Genomic DNA, 20,191 nt, shown 5'->3' with positions numbered 1-20,191 from the left:
GCCGGAAACGCGAAGGAGGCGGGGGGGGGCGGGGAGAGTCCGTTCCGTTTTGTTACATGCCGCGGCAGGAGAGGCGGCGACGTCGTGGAAGTGGCCGTGGTGACAGCGGGTTGTGAGCGGCGGGAGGATGCCTGGAAGCGGCGGCGAGATTCCGATCAGGAGCCGGAGACGCGGACCGGCGGTGTCAATAGCAGTGGCGGCTGGCCTGTTGATGTCGCTGCTGCTCTGGGTCTCGGTCCATAAGGTGGAGGAGGGACACCTGGCTGTCTACTACAGGTGAGTCCGGGCGACGGGATCCCTCGTGTGGCTCTAACTAACCTCTACCCTGAGAAGCCGCCTTCCTTCCCCGGGCAGGTGATAGAAACCCCTGGTAGTGCCAGCCTGGCTCTGGCAATACAGGCAGTTCTCAACTTACGACCACAATTGAGCCCAAAAATTTATCTTGCTAAGTGAGAAATGTGCTGAGTGAGTTTTGCCCCCGTTTTACGACTTTTCTTGCTACATATGTTAAGTGGATCACTGAAGTTTTTAAATTAGTAGCACCGTTGTTATTCAGTGAATCTGGCTTCTCCACCGTCTTTGCTTGTTGGGAGGTTGCAAAAGGGGATCATATGACCCTGGGGCACTACAACCGTCATTAAATATGAACCAGTTGTCAAACATCGAAATGTAAATCGCATGACCACGGGGGTGGTCATAAGTGTGAAAAATGGTCGTGGGTTACTTTTTTCAGTGCCGTTGTAACTTCGAACGGTCACTATAAATGAACTCTTGCAAGTTGAGGACTATCTGTACTCGACCATCTGTCCTGATTTGAAAGTTTCTTCTGAGCAAGCAAAAGCTTTAATTCTCTGGATGGTGTTGGGACTACAACTTCTGATACCAACCTTGCCGTGGTGATTCGGAGGCTGGGTGTGTCGTGGTGCTTGGTCCTGATTTACTTAATTGTACTTTTTAAGCAACTTCCATTGGTTGGGTTCACAGCCTTGTTGATCCATGGTTGACAAAACTCATGGTAACTTGGCATGATGTATGAACCCAAATGCAGTGTTGTGATCTCAAATACCTGGGCATGGTCCCAGATGGAAAACAGTTGTCCTAGATAAGCATTTCCTAATCTTAACCGTTTTAAGATGTGCGGATTTCAACTCCCAAAATAGAAAGTGTTTTGGGCGTTGAAGTTCACACACCCACACCTTAAAATGGCTAAAGTTGGGAAACACTGTTTTAGAACAAACAGGGCCTCACCCAGCAGCACTTATCTCAGAAATAAAGAGCGGTTTGGCCTGTTTTGTTCCTGAAAAGGTGTGAAACAACATTGGCACTCTCATCTCTTGTTTTTGCTCTACTCCTGAAGAGGCCTAGAGCCAGACTAAGTTGGCTAAATGCACAAGGCAACTTGTAAATATTCTGTGCCTGTAAATTTGTCCCTTTTTCTTCAGCTATCTGCCAATAAACCAGTGGAATAGCTTGCCTCCAGAAGTTGTGGGTGCTTCTTCACTGGAGCTTTTAAACATAAACTGGACATCCACTTATCTGAAATGGTAAAGGACAGTGATGGCAAACCTTTTCAGCACCAAGTGCCCAAACTGTAACACGTGTGTGTGCCATAGCCCCGGAAACTTGAAGACCACCTGGCCGGTACGCATGTGTGCACCACCAGCTGGTCTTCTAGTTTTTGATGTGTGCATGCGCGCCAGCCAGCTGGTCTTCAGGTTTCCGGGGCTCCTGCCTGCATGAAGATCAGCTGGCCCGCTGGAAACCACAAGAGCAGCTGGCAACGGTATGCGTGCCCACAGAAAAGGCTCTGCATTCCACTTCTGGCATGCATGCCATAGGTTCACCATCACTGGTATAGGGTCTCCTGCTTGAGCAGTGGGTTGGATTGGAAGACTTCCAAGGTTCCTTCCAACTCTGTTATTCTGTTCTGAACCATTGGAGGATGGTATTAGGAAAATGAGTTGGATAGGTGAAATAAATGCTTGCTGTGGGTTTTGTTTTATAAGAAAGTTGTCCTCTCTGGCCTCAGTTCATGCTTATTTGCTTTCTTTTTGTATATAATTTATTATAGGGGAGGTGCACTGCTCTCTACCCTGAGCAGACCAGGCTATCACATCATGATCCCAATTCTCACAACTTACAGAGCAGTACAGGTTTGTGTAATTGCCTTGGGTGGGAAACAGCAGAGGGAGGGAAAACAGCTTGGTGATAAAAGGACTGCCTTTGTCTTTCATTCAGCTTTTGTCAGGGCAGAATGTAATTCATGTTTTGATACTTGCTGTTGTGTCCTGCAACTACTAAAAATCCACCACAGGTTAATATGTTACTACAAGTAGGTAATGGCTAATGCTGCAGTACAGATAAATACTTATAAATAAGCTTATACCTCTCATTTGCATGCTTGATCTTGCTAATTGCTTGAAAATAAAAAAGAATTGAAGAAAAGAAGGAAGAAAAAAATAGCAATTTAGCAAGTTCCTTATCAGCAATTCCCCTTTCCCTGGATTAAATGATCATTTGAAGGAACTTGTATAACTTCTAAGAGGGAGGAGTCATATCTTGATTTATGATCAGTTACTTAGTGACTATTTGAAGTTACAAATGACCCAAAGAAAGAGACTCATGGCCCTGATTCAAAGTTCTGACAGGAGTTTGGCAACACAGCCTCATTTACGGCCTTATGCAATGTCCTGCAGTCACATGACTGTGTTTTGCAATCTGACTGCCGGTTTTCAGCAAAATCATAGCCTTAGTGAACCATTGGTTCATGTAAGGACTTCAGCAGTAGTTTTACAACCACTGTGTTTGCTTTATGACTGCACATTTGCTTAAGTTAGGATCCCCAGAAAAAGATCCTAAAATTGGATTGGTCACATGATGACTGTTTTACAACCACCACAACATATGGCAGTAATGGGTAGGCTCCATGGTGGATAATTACCTATAGGAAGGTTGTAAATATCTGGCTAAAAGAAGGTCAGAAGTCATTAATTTTTAAACTTTAAATTCTTCCTGTCCTGTCCTTTCCTGTCTCTTATTCTATGGGAAAACAAATATTAATGCAATTTTTAAAAAAAAAAAATTGCCTCATCTCAGTTTCTTGATCTCAATCTCATGCCAAAAATGAACTGCAATTCCTCCTGGATATTGGAGGTGGTGGTTGGAGCACTTGTAACTCTGTGGGACTGAAGTTTTTGAAGTTGTTTCTCAGAAAAAGAGCAGAATGTTCCTGAAATTTAGTTTGTTTCCAAAATGTCAATAACAGTAATGGTTGGATTAGTAAATGTTACTTCCTGCAATGTCTTTGCGGATCAGTTTTGTTTTATTTTTTTCCCCAGACAACATTGCAGACAGATGAAGTGAAAAACGTGCCATGTGGGACAAGGTATGTTGTTGCTTTGCGGCATGGGGCCAGGTTCGGGGGCTGGAGTCACAACACGTATTGTGTTTCTGGCCTAGTTGACAAATACACAACTAAGAAGTGTAGTAGAATGGTCGAGTCATAGGGTGGAAGAGTAGAAGGTGTTAAATCTTCTCTTTGGTAAAAAGGGAAGAAAGGGAAGTAATTTTTATAATGCCGCCTTCTTACTGAACAGTTCTGAGGTGTGGGATTAGTGGTTTCAGCCTTCCTTCTGAAGACCAATCTCACAAAGATAAACAAAAACTCTGCAAAAGTTGGAGGGCCATCGCTTATAATCCTGGAGGAACATAGTTTATAATCCTGATTTGGTGAACTGAGGGTATTGTTTCCAAAGACGTTGTCAGAAAAGCACACACTGGATAGTTTTTAACCATGCAAATATGTATGTGCAATGAAGGAAGAGCTTTCTCCTTATCTTCTTGCAGTGGTGGTGTCATGATCTATATTGACCGAATTGAGGTGATGAATATGCTGGCACCATATGCAGGTATTTCCCTTTTTCCTTTAACAGAAAACGAACGCTTAGAGGAAAGAGAACTCTTGGGGTGCCTCAAGTTTGGGAAGGGAGCTTCAAAGCAAGATCAGTGGTGGGAAGATAGAAGGTAGGCAAGTACATGGTAGAAATAGGAGCGGAAGTTATGCAGTTTATTGCTCCTAAAAGGAGGATACGTTCAACTATAGTTGGCTTGTTATTGTTTGATAAAAAAAAATATATGGCAGCTGGATTGCTCGAGGACACCAGATTGAATTGAGGACTTTACTGTAGAAACTTGCATGTATTGTGTGTTTGTGGGAATTGCAGGAACATTTTGATGACATTGTGCAGGGGGACATGAGTTGGGAGAGGGAATGGACCATTTCTAAGAAGGGGAAGTTTTGTTTCTTACACTGAGCCCCCTTTTCCCACATCTGCATCTTAGTTCCGAGCCCAAATTTCAGGTCACCAGATCCTTAATGTCTCTGGGCTTTGGTTATTTCTACTTAATGTCAGGTTGGCCTATAATAAGTCCTTCCTTCGAGAGAGTCATTGTAGTGGCAATTACCAAATCTGATTGGACACAGTGTTGTTCCTTTCTTGGAAATGTGAAGTTGGGTGCAGGATAAGGGAGCAGGTGAGATTGCTGCTGGAACACCAGACTCTCTTGCTGCCTAGCAGGTTCTTTGCCTGAACTGCTTAATGTCATTGCCGGGATGGTGCTTAAATCTTCCTTAGACTGATAGTTCTGGAGAATTTCAACCTAAAGTGGCTCGGAACTTTGTGGCCTGTCCTAGGTGATTGAGGACCTGACTCACAATGTTACATATTGGATCTGTTGTTGTTGTTGTTTTTTGTCTTGGAGCAGAGGTGACATGATCTGAAGTGGGTTTGCATTTGTTCCTTGTCATAGCTAAACCACTCTCGGGTGCAGCAATCTGGTGTGTTTCCCCCCACCCAATTTCTGCATATGGGATTATCAAATTGCACTGCCCCCAGTGCCTGGTGAGGCCTGTTTTCCAGAGGGCACTTGAGGAATTCTTTGAGACTCTAGTAGTTGAATCTTAATTGCTTTCTGAAATGAAGGTACCTCAGTGCCTTGCACAGAATGGCACTTGAGTGGTTTTGTGTTGTTCCTTGGTTTTCTGAGGAGGTAAGGCATCAGAACAGATATTTAGAGTGCTAATATGGGAGAATGAAGAATGAGTCTTACCAAATACATGTACAAACTTAGGTCTCTACCGCAAAAAATAAAGGCATGGATATTTTTCTGGAGAATCCCACCCATCAATCTTTTTTTAAGGGAACCTAAACTCTTGTGAGATTTAAGAGGTAGGAAAAATATCTCAAAGGTCATTGTGAGGAGTCTTTTGTGGCTCAAGATGTGGTTAGCCAAGGAACCATTTTGATGGATTGGATTCTGAATGAGTTGGTTCGCTCCAGGTCTTGGGGTCCTCATTTTGTGGAGGACACTCTGAGATTATATGCCCCTCATCTCATTGCCCTTCTGTAAAACCCGGCTCTCTCGACAGGTCCCAGGCTAGAATAGGAGGAGCTACTCCCTGATGGTAATTGTTGGATAATATGCTATCCTCCTTGACGTGTGCCATATGTTCCTTTTTTATTTTAGTTGTTATTTTGACTTGGTGTTGTAATTGTGTTGTACAAGAGGCGTAGAATCACTTTGTGACTGAGGGGGGCACATCACTGACAAGCACACTGGTATTCCCTTTCCTAGTTTATGACGTCGTGAGGAATTATACTGCCGACTATGACAAGGCGCTCATCTTCAATAAGATCCATCATGAACTCAACCAGTTTTGCAGCATCCATACCCTGCAGGAGGTGTACATTGAGCTCTTTGGTAAGTCTCACTATGTTTTGGCTCCACTCTTTCCCACAGAGAGTCTTTTAACATTTGGGACACATTGTTTCGCAGCAATCCTCATTATTGGTGGTTTCATTACCTGCAGTTTCACATATTTTGTGATTGGTAAATACAGACCAGACCTTGTTAGCCATGGTAAGAGGTTTTGCAAAGGTGCATAGTTCTGTTGGAGGATGGCTTTTGGAATGCTTTTGTCTATTTTATGTCTTTTCACAATGGAGGATGGGCTTTTCCACATGTAGGTAGGTAGTCCTTGACCTATGATAGCAGTTACGGTAGGACTGGAATTTCCATTGCTAGGCAAAACAGTTGTAAATTAATTAATTAGTTAATTAAATATATTTGCCACTTATCTTGTCATGGGGCTACTCTAGGCGACTTACAACAACAATAAGTCTTAAGCAAAAAAAAAATGGTTTAGTCATGGCAATCTTGATGGTCATCATTAACTGAATCCCATGATTATTAAGCAAGGCAACTTCCTTTTAGCTTTCCACAGCCAGTGGGGAAGCTGGAAGGAAGTTATAAGTTCCAGGCCGGTAGGCAGGTAAATGGTTGCTGCTGGATAGGAGAGAGAATGAGGGATGCATGGGGAGGGTTGGGAAGGGCATGAAGGTATGAGATATGTTCTTCTTTCATGTTCCTTGGCTAAAAGAGTAGTAGCTATTTAATCCCAGTCCCTTCTCTATCTGAAGAGATGGCATTGCCACGAGTAGTGCTGACAGAATTTTTTTTTTGAGCTCTGGCATAAGTGTCTCTGGTTAATTTATCAAATTTACTCATTAGTTTGTGTTTTCTTGTACTAGACCAGATCGACGAAAACCTGAAGCTGGCACTGCAACAGGATCTGAATACTATGGCACCAGGCCTTACCATCCAGGTACTACCTATCACTTGCCTGTTGTATATCCGTGTGGGTGATGGAAAGAGATTGAAACAGAACACTGCCTGGGAAGGTTGTAAATGGTGATCATGTGACTATGAGATGCATAACCATAGTAAATTTGTGACGATTGTCAAGTGCTCAAATCAGGATGTTGAAAGTGCAAGAATTTCTTGTAGGTAACTTTTCAGTGCTGTTGTACTTTTGAACGGCCACTAAACGAATGGTCATAAGTCGCATGGCTGACTGGGGAATCCTGAGAGTTGACGTTCACCCATCTTAAAGCTGCCGAGTTTGAGAAACACTGGTATAGAACTTGTGCTTGGGAAATGCTACATGGATATTGTTTAATCAAGGCATTTGATTGTTTCTGCACAGGCAGTGCGTGTGACAAAGCCCAAAATCCCTGAAGCAATCAGAAGAAATTTTGAACTCGTGTGAGTATAAGAACACTTTCCTGGATCAGATCAGAGGCACGCCCAGCATTCTGCTTCTCATAAGGTTCAGCTAGTTGCCTCTGGGGTACTTATAAAGCAGGATGTGGATGTAATAGCATAATAGTCTCCATTTCTGGCTTCCGAGTCTTCATTTGAATTTCTCATGAGTTAAGCTGAGACTTTTGTCAAGTTCTATTCTTGTGCTGATGATAAAGATAATTTCATAGAGATGACTTTCCAGGTAGGCAGTTCAAGAAGCCAAATCATTTTCTACTTTGCAGGGAAGCAGAGAAGACTAAACTCTTGATAGCTACGCAGAAGCAGAAAGTGGTGGAAAAGGAGGCTGAAACGGAAAGGAGGAAGGCAGTCATAGGTAATGAGCTTTCCTCAACAGTCCCCCTCCCACCCCCTTGACTGCCTCTGGGCTAAGTATTCTCTTTTGGTTGAAGAAAACCTGAGTGTGGAAACTGGCAACCATAATAGTTTAATCATGGATCTTCTGTGTGGCAGTTAAAAAGGTAAAGGTTCCCCTTGCACATACGTGCTAGTCGTTGCCGACTCTAGGGGGCGGTGCTCATCTCCGTTTCAAAGCCGAAGAGCCAGTGCTGTCTGAAGACGTCTCCGTGGTCATGTGGTCGGCATGACTCAACGCCAAAGGCTCACGGAACGCTGTTAAGGGATGCGGTGGCTCAGGGGCTAGGAAGTTGAGCTTGTCGATTGAAAGGTCGGCAGCTCAGCAGTTCAAATCCCTAGTGCTGCCGTGTAATGGGGTGAGCTCCCATTACTCGTCCCAGCTTCTGCCAACCTAGCAGTTTCGAAAGCACATAAAAATGCAAGTAGAAAAAATAGGGACCACCTTTGGTGGGAAGGTAACAGCGTTCCGTGTGGCAGTTAGGTATTGAAAATAGTAGCCAAATGACTAGAAATGTGGCATGTTAAGGAGCCTTCAATGTGTGCCGATAGCCCTCCATCCCTACCTTGTGTGTCACAATACTCTAAATGAAAAATGTTGAGGTTGACCTAATTTGGCCATGGGTTAGTTTCATGCATTTGCCTGTGTGCCTTTGCTATAACGGAGTCTTTAAGAGAAGGAAAGTAAGTTAAGAGCAAGGATGTGCCATATGTTACTCTTCCGGACTTGTAGGGATTTAACTGTGCGCACACGCCAGACCACAAATCGTTTCTTGTGAGCTTCAGGAAAGTTGAATAAACTTGGGGCATTGGCACACTTGACTGTTATCACAACCTGTACAGTTCTTGTGCTTAACTGTGAATGCTTTTCAATTGCAGAAGCAGAGAAAATTGCTCAAGTGGCAAAGATACAATTCCAACAGAAGGTCATGCAGACGTTGACGGAGAAACGAATCTCTGAGCTTGAAGGTAACTATGTGCTCCACCCTGCTATCTTTTGCAAATCTCTAGACATTGATCCACAGTGTCTGGGAACTAGGATGGGAGGATGTTTGTCTTTATTTCCAGAGATTGGGTCAAGCTGCTTAGAAGGCTTTGTAGGAATGATTAATTTTTTTTTAAATTTGCATTTATACCCCGCCCTTCTCCGAAGACTCAGGGCGGCTTACACTATGTTAAGCAATAGTCTTCATCCATTTGTATATTATATACAAAGTCAACTTATTGCCTCCAACAATCTGGGTCCTCATTTTACATACCTTATAAAGGATGGAAGGCTGAGTCAATCTTGGGCCTGGTGGGACTTGATCCTGCAGTAATTGCAGGCAGCTGTGTTAATAACAGACTGTCTTAGCAGTCTGAGCCACCAGAGGCCCTTAATATTAATAGATATTAATATTAATATTGTTTACTGGTTACTTTGTGGAAATATTAGCTCTTCTTTTCTCTCCCTGATCTTTCTCTCCCCCATTGCCAGGTTTTGGAAGCGGAATAGGGCTTAATGGAATCTCCTCCTGTCATTACATTCCACACGCCCGGTCCCATACTTCAGTCTTCCTCAAAAATCTTCCCTGGTTTTTTTTTTTTTTTGGGGTGGGGGGGTGGGTCTTCTATTCTGAATTTGTTCTTGGAGGCCAAAAAGAAACATGCTTAGACTTCATGTATTTCACAGTGGGCTATGCTGCAGAGGTTTAGAAAGGTTTATTTTGGTAACGTGAAGAAACAGACAGGTGACTTGATGGCTTAAAACTGGCTAAAAGAAGCTTTGCTGCTGCCTTCTCAGATGCTGCTTATTTAGCAAGACAGAAAGCAAAGGCTGATGCAGAATACTACACTGCCCAAAAAGCAGCTGACTCAAATAAGGTGAGTTTCCCTTGCTTACAGCCAGCAATCTGACCAAAGTTTAGGGGGAACGAGACACATATAAACAAAGCCTACTTTTGGGGGGAGAAAATAAGTATGGCTGTAAAAACACTCCCTACTAGTGGCCTGCTGCGTTTGCACTTACTTCTTGTAATGTGAATACCTTCCCGGGTGTATTTATTATTTTTTTTCTCCTTGACAGCTGAAACTCACACCAGCCTACCTGGAGCTGATGAAATACCAAGCAATCGCTACTAACAGCAAGCTCTACTTTGGCAGTAGCCTGCCCTCTCACTTGTTTCTAGGTTCCTGGGCGTTTGAACACATGATCGCAAGGACTGCTAAAGGAGGCCATCACCTCAGGGCTCAAGAAACTGCTACTTGACGCTCATGTTGTCTAGCCTCCTTGATCTGAACATTAATCAACTGCTCAAAATCAGGGCAGTTATTGTTCTCAAACTGCCTTATTGATAACAGAGGAAAGGAATTAGTGGGGTTTTTTTGTTGTTTGCAGTATAAACGGTTCTACACTGAGTTTGTGTCATTCTCCAGAGCCTGCTAGGAAGAGAATCCAAAGGCTTTTTTTGACTGTTCCACACCAGAAGCTGGCTCCTGGGGATTTCAAGAACTAAAGTAATCCCAGCGCTAACATTTATCATTAGAAAAGAATTGGCAATTAAAATAATTGAACCTGGCTATTTCACTCTTATGGGGAGGTACTTGTTCCTACATTGAAACCAATTGTAACAGAGGGGCTGTGACGTACTAGAGCTCAATAACCTCAATCATACATTTTACTACTGGAATTTGGAAGTTGAGGCTATTAACCAAGAGCTGATGCATAGCTTAGTCCCATGAATTAATAAGATAAACGTATGACTCCAGGGGAGTTATGTACCCCAATTATTTTTGGTCCCACTTGTTGGTAAGATAAAAACTATTGAGACCACTTCTTAGGCTCTGGCTCCAATTCGATTGTGTTCTTGCTGTGAAAACTTTGATTTGGAATTTACAAATGTGTCTGAAGAAGATGCATCTCATGACTGGAAAGTATCATTTCAGACTTCTTTTTAAAGGCTTGTATTTCAAATGGTATTTGGAATAGGGAAAATAAAGCTATTTTCATAACCTTTTCTAAGAATGTGTATGGTGGATTCAGGTGTTTATCCTATGGTATCATGGACAAGTTGTTGCTAAAAAAACCCTCAGAAAACAAGTCACTTAGCTAAAATGGGCTAGTGTTTATTGGGAGATGTAGGATGAAACAGCAACTCGATAACATTAGAAATTTCTGTCCTCCAATCTTAATTGTTTAAAAGGAAAACTAAAATAGAAATCCCTTTAAAATTCAGAAACCAAGACAACTTTATTAAAATCTATAATGAATGATTATGTGACATCAAGTTAGTGTTGACTTTTAGCGAATACTTGACATTCTTAAGGATGATCTATCCCCAACTTTTTCTCTCTTCAGCGCTTCCATCAGTGTGTCCAATTACATCACAATAATTGAAGTCATACACCTTGCTGCTAATAGTTTTATTTTTCCTTCCATTATCCTCAGAATTATAGACTGCAAGACAGGGCTCTATCCAACAAATAATTTCAACCTTGTACTGCATTTGTCCCTTGGGTAAAAACTTCAAATCGATTTGTTCTGTGGTTCATCTGTCTGGTTTCTTGACTATTCATGGCATTGTTAAGCTCTTGTCCAACACCAAAGTTCAAGTGTCAATACTTTTTCTGTGCTGCTTCTTCAAACTCCAACTTTTGTTTCTATAAAGTGTTATAGGGAAGACTACTGCATGCTCAATTGTGATCTGTATTAGGAACGAACAAATCACAGCCTCTGAGTATTTTCTCTCGGGCTTTTGCTGATAGCAAGTGCTAGTCTGTGGAATGTTTCTTTGCTGCTGTTTCCTTTAATGTTGCCACCGTAGTAGATCCAAAAAGGCAGAAGCTGTCCACCACTTCAGTATCTTGTTAATTCTGAGGCTCATTACTTTCCTTGCTGCTTTAGTTAGGTCATCTTTATATTTGATCTTAATCCATTTTTTCCCCATTTTGCTGCTTGATTTTGAACTTACAGATCCTGGGCGTTTTCATTTATCTGATTAGTATCATAATGCAAGTTCTTTCAGTTTTAAAATTGTGCACATCATTTTTCCAACCATGCTTCAGTGTCTTGATTCATATTCTAGATGTAGGTTGGATAAATAGGAGAGAGTAAACTGCCCCCCCTCAATCCTTTCCTGCTCTGGAGTCAGTCAGTTTCAAAAGTTTCCTCCAAATCGTCATTTCTGGGTAGTCTGTATATACAGTAGTGGCCAAAATTGTGGAAACCATTTGGGAAAAGTATATTTTCTAAAACTAGCTAATAACACCACTTTTTTTTGGAGTAGTACCATAAAATTATGTGTCAATGGAAAGATAATTTAATCAAGAATGTAATGCAATAACTTTTATGAAGGATTTGCTATTAGAATAGCAGTTACAGTATAAAGAAGAAAAGTGAAACACATGGAAAAAACCGAGATATACAAAAATTATCACGTCAGTTAATATTTAGTTGGGCAACCTTTAGCATGAATGACATCTTCCCATGGAGTGAACCAAGTCTTTTAGTACTGCAGCTGTTATAATATGAAACCAAGATTGAATGATTGCTTCTATTAACTGGGTTTTATTGCTGGGTCGCTTCTGACTAACAAGTTTCTTTAGTTGGCTCTGTAGATTTTCAATTGGGTTAAGGTCTGGGTTATTCCCAGGCCATTCCAGCAATGGAATATGATTATCTTGAAACTCCAAAAAATATGGTGTCATTCACCATCAAACCAAAAAGTTTCCACAATTTTGGCCACCACTGTGTTTTGTCTAAGATATTCTAGGGTTTTCATTTTTATCAGAACATTGGACATATTGTTGTGACCCAGGTTCCTGGACCCAGACTCCTGGACTCGGATGATTCAGAAAATGAGGGAGAAGACCTGGCAAGCCCTGCTTCTCTTGAGCCCTCTCCCTCCCTGGCACCCACTCAGAGGGAGGGCCGGCAAGGCCTGATTCTCCCGGGCTTTCTTCTGATTGTAGCGCCCAAGAACAGTTTTGGAGGGGCCAAGATTACGAAGGCTTGATCGGCGTGCGCAGCAGCGGAAGAGTTGGGACAAAGCCAAGTCATAATTGTCATGCAGTGACATCTGCAGAGACTATAAATAGGAGGCGGGACTTCCTGGTTTTTTGTCTCGGACAAAACAATGAATTTAGCTAATTCATGGAGGGAAGAATATATTCGTGAGTAATTCTGGCCTTATCTATAATTTCCTCGTTATCTCCAGAAACTTGGCAGGCCCGTGGGTAGACGTGGCCAGGACATGTATCTATGTAAATAAAAGGAAAAAAAAGGAAGGCCTCTGACGGACTCTTTGCTGGGAGTATTGGGGGAAGGGAAACAGAACATTTTGTCCGAGACCTGACTAAAACATCTTCCACCAAAGATGGATTTCCTGACAGACCTGCCGCCGTCCTCTGGGTTCACCACGGTGCTGGTGGTGGTGGACATGCTCACCAAGATGGCACACTTCATCCCATGCCGCGGACTGCCCACAGCCGCAAAAACGGCCCGTCTCTTTCTGCAGCACATCTTCCGCCTCCATGGTCTACCGGACAGGGTGGTTTCGGACCGCGGAGTTCAGTTCACAGCCCGCTTCTGGAAGAGCCTGATGGCCGCGTTGGAGGTGCAGGTATGTCTGTCGTCATCGCACCATCCGGAGACCGACGGGGGTACAGAGAAGGTCATCGGTATACTGGAACAGTATCTCCGTTGCTTCATCAACCAGCAACAGGACAACTGGGCGACTACCTGTCCCTGGCGGAGTTTGCTTTTAACAACTCTCAGCACACCTCTACTCAGATGACCCGTTCTTTGCCAATGTGGGGTACCATCCGGCTCTTCCCTCTGGCACCACGGACTCTCCTGTTCCCAGCGCAGACCTTCCTGGCGGGTGCATGCGGTCCAACAGTTGTACGTCAGCAGCTGAATCGGGCAAGGAGGACTACAAGCGGTCCGCCGACCGCTCCCGGCGAACGCCCCGCTGGCAGTTGGAGACGGGTGTGGCTCTCCACCAAACACCTCCCGTCCGACCGCCCGGTAAAGTTGGACCACCGATTCATCGGCCCGTTCCCTGTCGAGGCAGTCATCAACCCGGTAGCCTACCGACTGACCCTGCCACGATCCATGCGGATCCACCCGTTTTCACGGTCCCTTCTGGTTCCTGAGGCCACACGAGTCGCCGGTGCCCAACAGCACCCGTCACTGTCGCTGAGGGCGGATCTGAGGAATCTGAAGTCCACAGCGTCAGACTCTCGCTGGCTAAAGGGTCGTTTCCAATATTTGATCGCGTGGAAGGGATACGGGACTGATTTCTCCTGGGTAGATGCCTCCGGCGTTCATGCCCCTGACCTGGTGCAGGCCTTCCATGAGCAGAACCCAGCCCGACCGCATCCCGATCGTCAGCCCGGGGAAGGGCCCTGCGGTGAGGATAGTGTTGTGACCCAGGTTCCTGGACCCAGACTCCTGGACTCGGATGATTCAGAAAATGAGGAGAAGACCTGGCAAGCCCTGCTTCTCTTGAGCCCTCTCCTCCCTGGCACCCACTCAAAGGGAGGGGCGGCAACCTGATTCTCCCGGGCTTTCTTCTGATTTGTAGCGCCCCAAGAACAGTTTTGGAGGGGCCTTAAGATTACGAAGGCTTGATCGGCGTGCGCAGCAGCGGAAGAGTTGGGACAAAGCCAAGTCATAATTGTCATGCAGTGACATCTGCAGAGACTATAAATAGGAGGCGGGACTTCCTGGTTTTTTGTCTCGGACAAAACAATGAATTTGGCGCAAGCTAATTCATGGAGGGAAGAATATATTCGTGAGTAATTCTGGCCTTATCTATAATTTCCTCGTTATCTCCAGAAACTTGGCAGGCCCGTGGGTAGACGTGGCCAGGACATGTATCTATGTAAATAAAAGGAAAAAAAAGGAAGGCCTCTGACGGACTCTTTGCTGGGAGTATTGGGGGAAGGGAAACAGAACACATATTCACATTATTGAAAACCTTTCTATAAACCATGAAGCTGATATTTCTTTTGCTATTCTTTGGTTTTCTTAATTACTCAAGATGCACCAGTAATTATGTATCTTATCCCTGTGACCATCATTAAATGTTGTAAGTGTTGTACCTTGATGAAGGTATCTTTTCTTTTATGTACACTGAGAGCATATGCACCAAGACAAATTCCTTGTGTGTCCAATCACACTTGGCCAATAAAAATTCTATTCTATTCTGTTCTTTCTAAACCAAGTTTAAACTTATTTGATTTAAATAATAATTTTTAAAGAGTAACTGTCATCTCTGGTCTGCAGTGGCTGCTCCTTTGACCTGATGTTGACTCACCAACAATCCCAATATTGCAGAATATAGAGCCTCATGCTACGTAACTAAGCTCCATTTCATGCTAAATAAACTATATTAATGTATCTTAAATAGAAAACTATCTTTAGATAGATTTTTACTCCAAAAGTATTTTATTAAAATAAACTTGATAGAAATAAAAAGAAATCCAATTTAGATTTTAAAAAATCGATTTTTATCCACCCTGTTTATATATGAGATTTTCATGATAGTTTGCCTATTCTGTTAAGTTTTTGTTTTTTTGTTTGGTGTTGGTATGTGTAGTGAACTCTTACAAACTATTGGACATACTGTCATTCCCCAGATTTTCTGGGAGTTTGGTTAGAGCTTTTACAATTCTTTTATTGTTTTCCATGTTTCTGTAGTTCTATCAGTTCTTATAGCCTTGACTGGAGCACTGATCTGATTTCATCTTCTAATACTAGAGTTTGTTGAAAGTATGGAGTTTCCTCAAAGTATGGAATGTGTTCTAAGGTGTCTTGAATAATGACATTTCTACGGTACAAAGTTTCAGTAATTTCTTCCATCTTTGTTTCATTTTCTTGGAATCAGTTACTACCTGTCTATAATATATCAATTCAAAGTTGCAAAATTCTAAGTTCAGAGATAGTTTGGAATGCTCCCTGCCTCCTGTTTTTACAGATGTTGTTGCTATATTATTTATTGTGTCTTCCAAAAGCTCTTTGAAATTGTTACATTCATTTTTGAGATCTTCCCTCCTGAATCTTTCTTGGCTTTGGCTCTCTTCGTTTCCCTATATGTTCTGATATCCAGTTTGCTTTCTTTCGTGTTTCTTTATGTTTGGCAGTCTTTTTTCAAATTCAACCTTTACAACTTGATTTTTCCCCCCCAGAATTCCTCTGGTATCTGTCAATGTGGTACCAGAATTCCTCTGGTATCTGTCAATTCAGGACTTCAAAATGATTTTGTTTCAAAATGGCATTTCAAATGTGGAAGTGCCACTTTTTAGTGGCATTAGTGGCTATGTTCCACCAATAGTTCCCAATGTGCCTAATAGATCTAAATTCCTGCTTCCTCTGCTACTAATCCCAGTGCACAAAATTCCTTCATTTTATCACTCTTGTTCAGATTTTCCTATATGCATGTGCAGATAGGTTTATACAAACCAGACTCCAGATGAAATCGATTACATTTAATGAAGCTTTATCTGAATGGAGTGTACACAACAGGAGATAGTTAAGCTCTCGGCAAAAGTGCAAATATTAAACTGAGTTGGCTAGTAGCAGTGAACAGTGTCCATGAAAGTTCATGTAATATTACTGATTCTACTCCAAATTGTTAATATCTGATCAAAATAGGTGGCATTATCTTATTTCTTGAGTGAATTGAGCAGTCACTGACACAGTTAGCTAGCCAGGACAACTGGGCGACTACCTGTCCCTGGCGGAGTTTGCTTTTAACAACTCTCAGCACACCTCTACTCAGATGACCCGTTCTTTGCCAATGTGGGGTACCATCCGGCTCTTCCCTCTGGCACCACGGACTCTCCTGTTCCCGAACGCAGACCTTCCTGGCGGTGCATGCGGTCCAACAGTTGACGTCAGCAGCTGAATCGGGCAAGGAGGACTACAAGCGGTCCGCCGACCGCTCCCGGCGAACAACGCCCCGCTGGCAGTTGGAGACGGGTGTGGCTCTCCACCAAACACCTCCCGTCCGACCGCCCGGTAAAGAAGTTGGACCACCGATTCATCGGCCCGTTCCCTGTCGAGGCAGTCATCAACCCGGTAGCCTACCGACTGACCCTGCCACGATCCATGCGGATCCACCCGTTTTCACGGTCCCTTCTGGTTCACTGAGAGCATATGCACCAAGACAAATTCCTTGTGTGTCCAATTACATCACAATAATTGAAGTCATACACCTTGCTGCTAATAGTTTTATTTTTCCTTCCATTATCCTCAGAATTATAGACTGCAAGACAGGGCTCTATCCAACAAATAATTTCAACCTTGTACTGCATTTGTCCCTTGGGTAAAAACTTCAAATCGATTTGTTCTGTGGTTCATCTGTCTGGTTTCTTGACTATTCATGGCATTGTTAAGCTCTTGTCCAACACCAAAGTTCAAGTGTCAATACTTTTTCTGTGCTGCTTCTTCAAACTCCAACTTTTGTTTCTATAAAGTGTTATAGGGAAGACTACTGCATGCTCAATTGTGATCTGTATTAGGAACGAACACATTACAGCCTCTGAGTATTTTCTCTCGGGCTTTTGCTGATACCAAGTGCTAGTCTGTGGAATGTTTCTTTGCTGCCGTTTCCTTTAATGTTTCCACCGTAGTAGATCCAAAAAGGCAGAAGCTGTCCACCACTTCAGTATCTTGTTAATTCTGAGGCTCATTACTTTCCTCGCTGCATTAGTTAGGTCATCTTTATATTTGATCTTAATCCATTTTTTCCCCATTTTGCTGCTTGATTTTGAACTTACAGATCCTGGGCGTTTTCATTTTATCATATTCACATTATTGAAAACCTTTCTATAAACCATGAAGCTGATATTTCTTTTGCTATTCTTTGGTTTTCTTAATTACTCAAGATGCACCAGTAATTATGTATCTTATCCTGTGACCATCATTAAATGTTGTAAGTGTTGTACCTTGATGAAGGTATCTTTTCTTTTATGTACACTGAGAGCATATGCACCAAGACAAATTCCTTGTGTGTCCAATTACATCACAATAATTGAAGTCATACACCTTGCTGCTAATTGTTTTATTTTTCCTTCCATTATCCTCAGAATTATAGACTGCAAGACAGGGCTCTATCCAACAAATAATTTCAACCTTGTACTGCATTTGTCCCTTGGGTAAAACTTCAAATCGATTTGTTCTGTGGTTCATCTGTCTGGTTTCTTGACTATTCATGGCATTGTTAAGCTCTTGTCCAACACCAAAGTTCAAGTGTCAATACTTTTTCTGTGCTGCTTCTTCAAACTCCAACTTTTGTTTCTATAAAGTGTTATAGGGAAGACTACTGCATGCTCAATTGTGATCTGTATTAGGAACGAACACATCACAGCCTCTGAGTATTTTCTCTCGGGCTTTTGCTGATACCAAGTGCTAGTCTGTGGAATGTTTCTTTGCTGCCGTTTCCTTTAATGTTTCCACCGTAGTAGATCCAAAAAGGCAGAAGCTGTCCACCACTTCAGTATCTTGTTAATTCTGAGGCTCATTACTTTCCTCGCTGCATTAGTTAGGTCATCTTTATATTTGATCTTAATCCATTTTTTCCCCATTTTGCTGCTTGATTTTGAACTTACAGATCCTGGGCGTTTTCATTTTTATCATATTCACATTATTGAAAACCTTTCTATAAACCATGAAGCTGATATTGATTTCTTTTGCTATTCTTTGGTTTTCTTAATTACTCAAGATGCACCAGTAATTATGTATCTTATCCCTGTGACCATCATTAAGTGTTGTAAGTGTTGTACCTTGATGAAGGTATCTTTTCTTTTATGTACACTGAGAGCATATGCACCAAGACAAATTCCTTGTGTGTCCAATTACATCACAATAATTGAAGTCATACACCTTGCTGCTAATTGTTTTATTTTTCCTTCCATTATCCTCAGAATTATAGACTGCAAGACAGGGCTCTATCCAACAAATAATTTCAACCTTGTACTGCATTTGTCCCTTGGGTAAAACTTCAAATCGATTTGTTCTGTGGTTCATCTGTCTGGTTTCTTGACTATTCATGGCATTGTTAAGCTCTTGTCCAACACCAAAGTTCAAGTGTCAATACTTTTTCTGTGCTGCTTCTTCAAACTCCAACTTTTGTTTCTATAAAGTGTTATAGGGAAGACTACTGCATGCTCAATTGTGATCTGTATTAGGAACGAACACATCACAGCCTCTGAGTATTTTCTCTCGGGCTTTTGCTGATACCAAGTGCTAGTCTGTGGAATGTTTCTTTTGCTGCCGTTTCCTTTAATGTTTCCACCGTAGTAGATCCAAAAGGCAGAAGCTGTCCACCACTTCAGTATCTTGTTAATTCTGAGGCTCATTACTTTCCTCGCTGCATTAGTTAGGTCATCTTTATATTTGATCTTAATCCATTTTTTCCCCATTTTGCTGCTTGATTTTGAACTTACAGATCCTGGGCGTTTTCATTTTATCATATTCACATTATTGAAAACCTTTCTATAAACCATGAAGCTGATATTTCTTTTGCTATTCTTTGGTTTTCTTAATTACTCAAGATGCACCAGTAATTATGTATCTTATCCTGTGACCATCATTAAATGTTGTAAGTGTTGTACCTTGATGAAGGTATCTTTTCTTTTATGTACACTGAGAGCATATGCACCAAGACAAATTCCTTGTGTGTCCAATTACATCACAATAATTGAAGTCATACACCTTGCTGCTAATTGTTTTATTTTTCCTTCCATTATCCTCAGAATTATAGACTGCAAGACAGGGCTCTATCCAACAAATAATTTCAACCTTGTACTGCATTTGTCCCTTGGGTAAAAACTTCAAATCGATTTGTTCTGTGGTTCATCTGTCTGGTTTCTTGACTATTCATGGCATTGTTAAGCTCTTGTCCAACACCAAAGTTCAAGTGTCAATACTTTTTCTGTGCTGCTTCTTCAAACTCCAACTTTTGTTTCTATAAAGTGTTATAGGGAAGACTACTGCATGCTCAATTGTGATCTGTATTAGGAACGAACACATCACAGCCTCTGAGTATTTTCTCTCGGGCTTTTGCTGATACCAAGTGCTAGTCTGTGGAATGTTTCTTTGCTGCCGTTTCCTTTAATGTTTCCACCGTAGTAGATCCAAAAAGGCAGAAGCTGTCCACCACTTCAGTATCTTGTTAATTCTGAGGCTCATTACTTTCCTCGCTGCATTAGTTAGGTCATCTTTATATTTGATCTTAATCCATTTTTTCCCCATTTTGCTGCTTGATTTTGAACTTACAGATCCTGGGCGTTTTCATTTATTTATAGTATCATAATGCAAGTTCTTTCAGTTTTAAAATTGTGCACATCATTTTTCCAACCATGCTTCAGTGTCTTGATTCATATTCTAGACGTAGGTTGGATAAATAGGAGGCGGGACTTCCTGGTTTTTTGTCTCGGACAAAACAATGAATTTGGCGCAAGCTAATTCATGGAGGGAAGAATATATTCGTGAGTAATTCTGGCCTTATCTATAATTTCCTCGTTATCTCCAGAAACTTGGCAGGCCCGTGGGTAGACGTGGCCAGGACATGTATCTATGTAAATAAAAGGAAAAAAAAGGAAGGCCTCTGACGGACTCTTTGCTGGGAGTATTGGGGGAAGGGAAACAGAACACATATTCACATTATTGAAAACCTTTCTATAAACC

The 20,191-nt window shown here is 42.1% G+C and overlaps 1 protein-coding gene across 1 annotated transcript; it reads left to right on the top strand.

Annotated features, from left to right (window-relative positions):
- Positions 1-33: 33 nt before the first annotated feature.
- On the top strand, positions 34-10,511 carry LOC131188140 (erlin-1-like). Its single transcript, XM_058163179.1, has 11 exons — positions 34-276; positions 2,072-2,153; positions 3,339-3,385; positions 3,847-3,908; positions 5,635-5,760; positions 6,591-6,664; positions 7,046-7,104; positions 7,386-7,477; positions 8,395-8,484; positions 9,299-9,378; positions 9,581-10,511. The coding sequence occupies exons 1-11, from the start codon at positions 128-130 to the stop codon at positions 9,761-9,763; spliced, it is 1,044 nt and encodes a 347-aa protein (XP_058019162.1). The 5' UTR covers positions 34-127; the 3' UTR covers positions 9,764-10,511.
- The last annotated feature ends 9,680 nt before the right edge of the window (positions 10,512-20,191 follow it).

Source organism: Ahaetulla prasina, chromosome 1, assembly GCF_028640845.1.
Source record: "Ahaetulla prasina isolate Xishuangbanna chromosome 1, ASM2864084v1, whole genome shotgun sequence".
In the NCBI taxonomy this organism is placed as follows: Eukaryota; Metazoa; Chordata; class Lepidosauria; order Squamata; family Colubridae; genus Ahaetulla; species Ahaetulla prasina.
Note: the sequence above shows the minus strand (reverse complement) of the source record. Positions and strands in the feature narration are given on the sequence as shown.